The sequence below is a fragment of the Mya arenaria genome, chromosome 13 (genome assembly GCF_026914265.1).
Source record: "Mya arenaria isolate MELC-2E11 chromosome 13, ASM2691426v1".
In the NCBI taxonomy this organism is placed as follows: domain Eukaryota; kingdom Metazoa; phylum Mollusca; class Bivalvia; order Myida; family Myidae; genus Mya; species Mya arenaria.
Genome location: NC_069134.1, coordinates 29,504,118 through 29,512,183, shown reverse-complemented (window position 1 = coordinate 29,512,183; position 8,066 = coordinate 29,504,118). Strand labels below are relative to the sequence as shown.

The following is an 8,066-nucleotide window of genomic DNA, read 5'->3' as shown; positions in this document are numbered from 1 at the left end:
CAGCATGGAAAGATACGAAAGATACGCACATACACGAACTATATATGTTGGGCAGCATGGAAAGACAGGGAAGGCACGCACATACACGAACTTTATATGTTGGGCAGCATGGAAAGACAGGGAAGACACACACATACACGAACTTTATATGAAGGGCAGCATGGCATGGAAAGTCAGGAAAGACACGCACATACACGAACTATATATGTTGGGCAGCATGGAAAGACAGGGAAGACACGCACATACACGAACTTTATATGTTAAGGAAGCATGGAAAGACAGGAAAGACACACACATACACGAACTATACATGTTGGGTAGCATGGAAAGACAGGAAAGACACACACATACACGAACTATATATGAAGGGCAGCATGGAAGGACAGGGAAGACACACACAAACATGAACTTTATACGCTGGGCAGCATGGAAAGATACGAAAGATACGCACATACACAAACTAGCATGGGAAGTCAGGAAAGACACGCACATACACGAACTATATATGCTGGGCAGCATGCAAAGACAGTGAAGACACGCACATACACGAACTATATATGTTTAGCAGCATGGCATGACAGGGAAGACACACACATACAAGAACTTTATATGTTGGGTAGCATTGGAAGACGGTGAAGACACGCTCATAAAAGACTTATTGATACTGCGCAGCAATGGGATGACGGGAAACATGCACACATAAATCATATGGATACATTAAACACTGGTTATAAAACAGGCATGTTGAACAAAGGCAGTAGTAACACAATAGAAGCAGAAGATAGTGGAGAAATAGCCGAACACATATATAACCAAGTCTTGACAGTTCTTATTTGAAATGTTTTGAGGCCTGGGCCGTATTCATGAAGCTTCTTAGTGTTTGTTTTTTTACTTGATTAAAATATCCAACTCTTAATAACGAATATTTTCAAAACCCTCTATTTTTCATCAATTTTATTGATTTGAATACGGCTCTGGATAACCCAATAAAATGTTGGCATCATTCGAATACGACCCAGGATAGCCCAATATAATGTTGGCATCATTTGAATACGGCTCTGGATAGCCCAATATAATGTTGGCATCATTTGAATACGGCTATGGATAGCCCAATATAATGTTGGCATCATTTGAATACGGCCCCGGATAGCCCAATATAATGTTGGCATCATTTGAATACGGCTATGGATAGTCCAATATAATGTTGGCATCATTTGAATACGGCTCTGGATAGTCCAATATAATGTTGGCATCATTTGAATACGGCTCTGGATAGTCCAATATAATGTTGGCATCATTTGAATACGGCCCTGGATAGTCCAATATAATGTTGGCATCATTTGCATACGGTTCTGGGTAGGCCGATATAATGTTGGCATCATTTGAATACGACCCTGGATAGCCCAATATAATGTTGGCATCATTTGAATACGGCTATGGATAGCCCAATATAATGTTGGCATCATTTGAATACGGCTCTGGATAGCCCAATATAATGTTGGCATCATTTGAATACGGCTATTGATAGCCCAATATAATGTTGGTATCATTTGAATACGGCTATGAATAGCAAAATAAAATGTTGGCACCATTTGAATACGGCTATTGATAGCCCAATATAATGTTGGTATCATTTGAATACAGCTCTGGAGAGCCCAGTATAATGTTGGTATCATTTGAATATGTCCCCGAATAGCCCAATATAATGTTGGTATCATTTGAATACGGCTATTGATAGCAAAATATAATGTTGGTATCATTTGAATACGGCTATGGATAGCAAAATATAATGTTGGCATCATTTGAATACAGCTCTGGATAGCCCAGTATAATGTTGGTATCATTTGAATATGGCCCCGAATAGCCCAATATAATGTTGGTATCATTTGAATACGGCTATTGATAGCCCAATATAATGTTGGCATCATTTGAATACGGCTATGGATAGACCAATATAATGTTGGCATCATTTGAATACGGCTATGGATAGCCCAATATAATGTTGGCATCATTTGATTACGGCTCTGGATAGCCCAATATAATGTTGGCATCATTTGAATACGGCTATGGATAGCAAAATATAATGTTGGCATCATTTGAATACAGCTCTGGATAGCCCAGTATAATGTTAGCATCATTTGAATACGGCCCCGGATAGCCCAAAATAATGTTGGCATCATTTGATTACGGTTCTGGATAGCCCAATATAATGTTGGCATCATTTGAATACGGCTATGGATATCAAAATATAATGTTGGCATCATTTGAATACAGCTCTGGATAGCCCAGTATAATGTTAGCATCATTTGAATACGGCCCCGGACAGCCCAATATAATGTTGGCATCATTTGAATACGCTATGTATAGTCCAATTTAATGTTGGCAACATTTGAATACGGCTATGGATAGCCCAATATAATGTTGACATCATTTGAATACGGCCCTGGATAGCCAAATGTAATGTTGGCATCATTCTAATACGGCCCTGGATAGTCCAATATAATGTTGGCATCATTTGAATACGGCTCTGGATAGTCCAATATAATGTTGGCATCATTTGAATACGGCTATGGATAGCCCAATATAATGTTGGCATCATTTGAATACGGCCCTGGATAGCCCAATGTAATGTTGGCATCATTCTAATACGGCCCTGGATAGTCCAATATAATGTTGGCATCATTTGAATACGGCTATGGATAGCCCAATATAATGTTGGCATCATTTGAATACGGCTCTGGATAGTCCAATATAATGTTGGCATCATTTGAATACGGCTCTGGATAGCCTAATATCATGTTGGTATAATTTGATTACGGCTTTGGATAGTCCAATATAATGTTGGCATCATTTGAATACGGCCCTGGATAGCCCAGTATAATGTTGGCATCATTTGAATACGGCCCCGGATAGCCCAATATAATGTTGGCATCATTTGAATACGGTTCTGGATAGCCCAATATAATGTTGGCATCATTTGAATACGGCTATGGATATCAAAATATAATGTTGGCATCATTTGAATACAGCTCTGGATAGCCCAGTATAATGTTAGCATCATTTGAATACGGCCCCGGATAGCCCAATATAATGTTGGCATCATTTGAATACGGCTATGGATAGTCCAATATAATGTTGGCATCATTTGAATACGGCTATGGATAGTCCAATATAATGTTGGCATCATTTGAATACGGCGCCTGGTAGCCCAATATAATGTTGGCATCATTTGAATACGGCTATGGATAGCCCAATATAATGTTGGCATCATTTGAATACGGCCCTGGATAGCCAAATGTAATGTTGGCATCATTCTAATACGGCCCTGGATAGTCCAATATAATGTTGGCATCATTTGAATACGGCTCTGGATAGTCCAATATAATGTTGGCATCATTTGAATACGGCTATGGATAGCCCAATATAATGTTTGAATCATTTGAATACGGCCCTGGATAGCCCAATGTAATGTTGACATCATTCTAATACGGCCCTTGATAGTCAAATTTAATGTTGGCATCATTTGAATACGGCTCTGGATAGTCCAATATAATGTTGGCATCATTTGAATACGGCTCTGGATAGTCCAATATAATGTTGGCATCATTTGAATACGGCTCTGGATAGCCTAATATCATGTTGGTATAATTTGATAACGGCTTTGGATAGTCCAATATAATGTTGGCATCATTTGAATACGACCCTGGATAGCCCAATATAATGTTGGCATCATTTGAATACGGCTATTGATAGCCCAATATAATGTTGGCATCATTTGAATACGGCCCCGGATAGTCCAATATATTGTTGGCATCATTTGAATACGGCCCCGGATAGTCCAATATATTGTTGGCATCATTTGAATACGTCTCTGGATAGCCCAATATAATGTTGGCATCATTTGAATACAGCTCTGGATAGTGTTGGCATCATTTGAATACGGCTCTGGATAGCCCAATATAATGTTGGCATCATTTGAATACGGCTATTGATAGCCCAATATAATGTTGGCATCATTTGAATACGGCTCTGGATAGCCCAATATAATGTTGGCATCATTTGAATACGGCTCTGGATAGCCCAATATAATGTTGGCATCATTCGAATACGGCTCTGGATAGCCCAATATAATGTTGGCATCATTCGAATACGACCCTGGATAGCCCAATATAAGGTTGGCATCGTTCGAATACGGCTCTGGATAGCCCAATATAATGTTGGCATCATTCGAATACGGCTCTGGATAGCCCAATATAATGTTGGCATCATTCGAATACGGCTCTGGATAGCCCAATATAAGGTTGGCATCATTCGAATACGGCTCTGGATAGCCCGGTATAATGTTGGCGTAATTTGAAAGGCAAAAGGGTTTAATTTGTTTATCTAAATCGTAATCTAGCAATTGACAATGGGGCAGTTTGCAATGGTTGAAATTATACATAGAACAAAATCATTGCACTCTAAATCATTATCAACAATGTAAATTTAGATCATTTGATTTACATATCATTTTACAAAACACAAATGAATTATTAAATAAGGGCGACCGAGTCATCTTAATTTAGCATTATAATCAACGGGAATACTCGATGACCACCGTCATTTGTGCTAGAACCGTGCAAATGGTTTAAAACGAGACAATGCAATACATGAGTCTAAGGCATAAGATGAAATAAGCCATTGATATACTTTGTTAGCATGACTATGATATGTCTCGTTATTCAAATAATTGTGTTGGCAACTTTTCTTATCATGTATCTACCGCAATAAAATATTTAAGTCGATTGAAATAAACAAAATCATTCAAAATTCAATATTTCATATAATTTTATAGTTTAAATATTAAATAAACCCTCAAACCTAATTAAGATTGATTAAGTATTTATATAAATATATGTTTATATAAAGTATACATTATGGGAAGGATTACGTGTAATTTCCGTAGAAACCATTTCCCCAGCCCTTAAGCACTGTGACGTCAAAACACATAGTATAAATATGGCCAAATTATTGGAGGAGATCGTTGGATAAATCATAACCAAACAAGGTAACTATGATTTCATTTGTATTTATCTTTTAAAAATTGCAATTAATTTACTAAATATTATAGTTAATTATAAACTCATCTTTGTTCCGAAATGTTTTCGATTTAATTATACCTTGGTCAACAAAGATGTTTCCGATGGGAAAATTTGTCATTCTAATTCGTGATTTTTTACACAATTTTGGAAATTTTATTATGAAAGTCACAACATTACAGTTTTCGGAAACCATAAGACCAGTCGGAAAGTGTGCTTTCTTTTGTTTCGATCATATGTATTCAGTTGCATCTAACTTTCAGACACCGTGTGACCTACCGTTTCACATGCAGTTTTAATTTAAGGTTATAAATAAACTGATGTTTGCTGAATGTTAAAATGCGATAACCCATGTGTATCATTATGTGTGTTGTCGTGTTTCTCTCCTACAGGTAATTTGGCGCTTATGCATTGCGATATTCAGCAACTTTGGAGTGAGAAGTTGGTTCCGACGCTTTTTCTTGTTATTTTAAAATGCTTTTTTTGCATAATAACAGATGAAACATTCTGCATTTCATTTTAGTCAACATGCGCGTGTTTGCCCTCGTCGCTTTGTGCCTGCTCAGCGTTGCAGCTCTGACTAGCGCCAACTATGGCATGGGCAACTATGGCTACTCTAGCTATGGTTACGCCCCCATGTCCTACGGATACGGAGGTGGAAGTGGGTTCGGCGGAGGTAGTGGAGGATTCGGAAGCCTTTTCTCACTAATCATTTTCCGTAAGTATCATTATCAGTATAAGTAAACTTTAAAAATAGTATTTCGTAAGAAAACGTTGACATACAATGTTTAATGTTTAATATGCTTTATCACCAATACCGCATACACACGATGTTTTCCATTTGGAACACCTCGGCCATTTTCTGAGAAAACAACCTCGGATGTATGTCGGTACATCAGTAGAAGTAGTCCGTACTTTTTTGATTCTATTATTATTTAAATGTAGTGTGTTAGCTTGCATTTATATATTTATAAGCTTAAAATAATTGTGAAGTGTAATATTGCAAACATAATTAAGATTACCAAGAGTTAAGTCATTAAGTTTAACTGCTAATTTGAAATTACTACGCGATCTAATTGCATTGTAAACCGTCCATATACATCCGAGGTTGAAATCGATAAAAATGGCCGAGAAGCTCCGAATGTATGTTATGGAGTGGATGTTATTGAGTGTGTGTTTTTTCACACATCAAGGGATGACATCTCAGCGGAATAGTATTAATGCTCTCCGGCTTTATTAGTGTTCGTCTTCATCCTGATCATCAATGTGCTGTTTGGATCAATGGGGGGTGGATACGGCAACGGCGGCCATAACAAGGGTGGCAGCAGTTACAACAGTGGTGGTCATAGCGGCAGTGGTTACAACAGTGGTGGTCATAGCGGCAGTAGTTACAACAGTGGTGGCCATGGCGGCAGTGGTTACAACAGTGGTGGCCATGGCGACTGGGGTGAAGCCTACGACTGGTAGAGGAGGAACATGGTAGGAGTCCCTTTTGTTTATCAACCCATGTATTAAATGGCCATTTGTTACCCCCCCCCCCCCCCCATGCTGGCTAACAGAGGTTGGCTTACTGTTCATTGTGGGATTCATTTTTCAAACATGCATCAAACATCAGTTTTGGTTTAGCAATGCATAAATATCATTTGAGGTAAATGCCAATACGTCAATAACTGAATGAATCATCAGGTTCAATGTATATACATTGAAGTGAAAGTTGGAATTATTTTCATCACTTTCCACGTAATCGAATATCAAACGAAATATTCAGAATGTGTTGTTTTCTTCTTTCAGGAATTTTGAACGACTAACGACCGGACCGGATATGCATCTTATTTTATCTGTATTGAAAAAGAAAAAAAACACGTTAATAAATATTTTGCATCGAAGTTGGCTTTGGTTATTGTAAAAAGAAGTATCGAATTTATACAAAATCTTTCTTGCAGTTATATTCTCAGCAGCCAAAATACGCGCTGAAATATACAGCTTTGTATTCTTATCGTCTAACACACAAGTACAGGTGTGTTTTGGGTGTGTTTTCCATACCGTTAATTTCATTCGGATTTTCTGTCCGTAAGGTATATTTCAATTCATTGAAACATTACTTTATAAATTCAACCATATACATGTGATAAAATATAAAATATATTTCTTTTATCCTAAATATATTTGCACCTAAAAATATATAGTTAGATATACCACATATATTGCCTTGTTGTACAGGGTATATTAAACCGACTTATTGAAAGTCCATGAGATTTTGAAATATATTGACTAAATTTGAATGAAATACAAACGTGTTTTCGACTCCGAATACATTATGGGGAAGGGAGGTCCATGAGAAGTCAAAACTACACGCAACGTTTGAAAATTGAAGTTTCTGTTTAAATTAAACTATTCACTAAATTCAAACTACAACACTGTCAATAACAAATAGCAATAGCTCAAGCGGTATTTTCTTTTCAAGAGCAATTTAGATATATTGAATGATAACGATGGACCGATATTAAAGAACTACACTGCAGTAGTATGGACACAAATATACATGTCTTTACACCAAGACCACGTGGTCACAAGAGCCGAGCATTCCAACAAGAACTTTGCACTTCAGCGTGAATATAACCATCATGCATTCAGCAACCAAATTGTATATATTATAGCTGGTTAAATGATTGGTTTGGTCCAAGTTAGCTCAAATAATTATTGATTGGTAATTATTTATACCTAATACATACTATTATGCACTATTTTCATTCAAAGCTTGTGTTACGTTTTCCCATCATCCATACGAGTTCGACCCGGCCTGTCACTTAGTACCTTGACGTTGAGCAATACATAAATACCTAATACATACTATTTGCCGAGTTTCAAGTTTTATTGGCAATATCGGCAATACAAAAGCCTTTGGCAATGAACAGTAACATAAACTATATTAAGTGAAACCAGTGAAATAATTTAAATGTACAAATTAACCTGCTGACAATTCAATGA

General features: G+C 37.2%; 1 protein-coding gene across 1 annotated transcript; it reads left to right on the top strand.

Annotated features, from left to right (window-relative positions):
* Positions 1 to 5,605: 5,605 nt before the first annotated feature.
* On the top strand, positions 5,606 to 6,957 carry LOC128213141 (keratin, type II cytoskeletal 1-like). The gene is made up of 3 exons (XM_052918677.1): positions 5,606 to 5,796; positions 6,319 to 6,557; positions 6,870 to 6,957. Exons 1-2 carry the CDS (start codon positions 5,607 to 5,609, stop codon positions 6,543 to 6,545), a joined length of 417 nt encoding a protein of 138 aa, XP_052774637.1. The 5' UTR covers position 5,606; the 3' UTR covers positions 6,546 to 6,557; positions 6,870 to 6,957.
* The last annotated feature ends 1,109 nt before the right edge of the window (positions 6,958 to 8,066 follow it).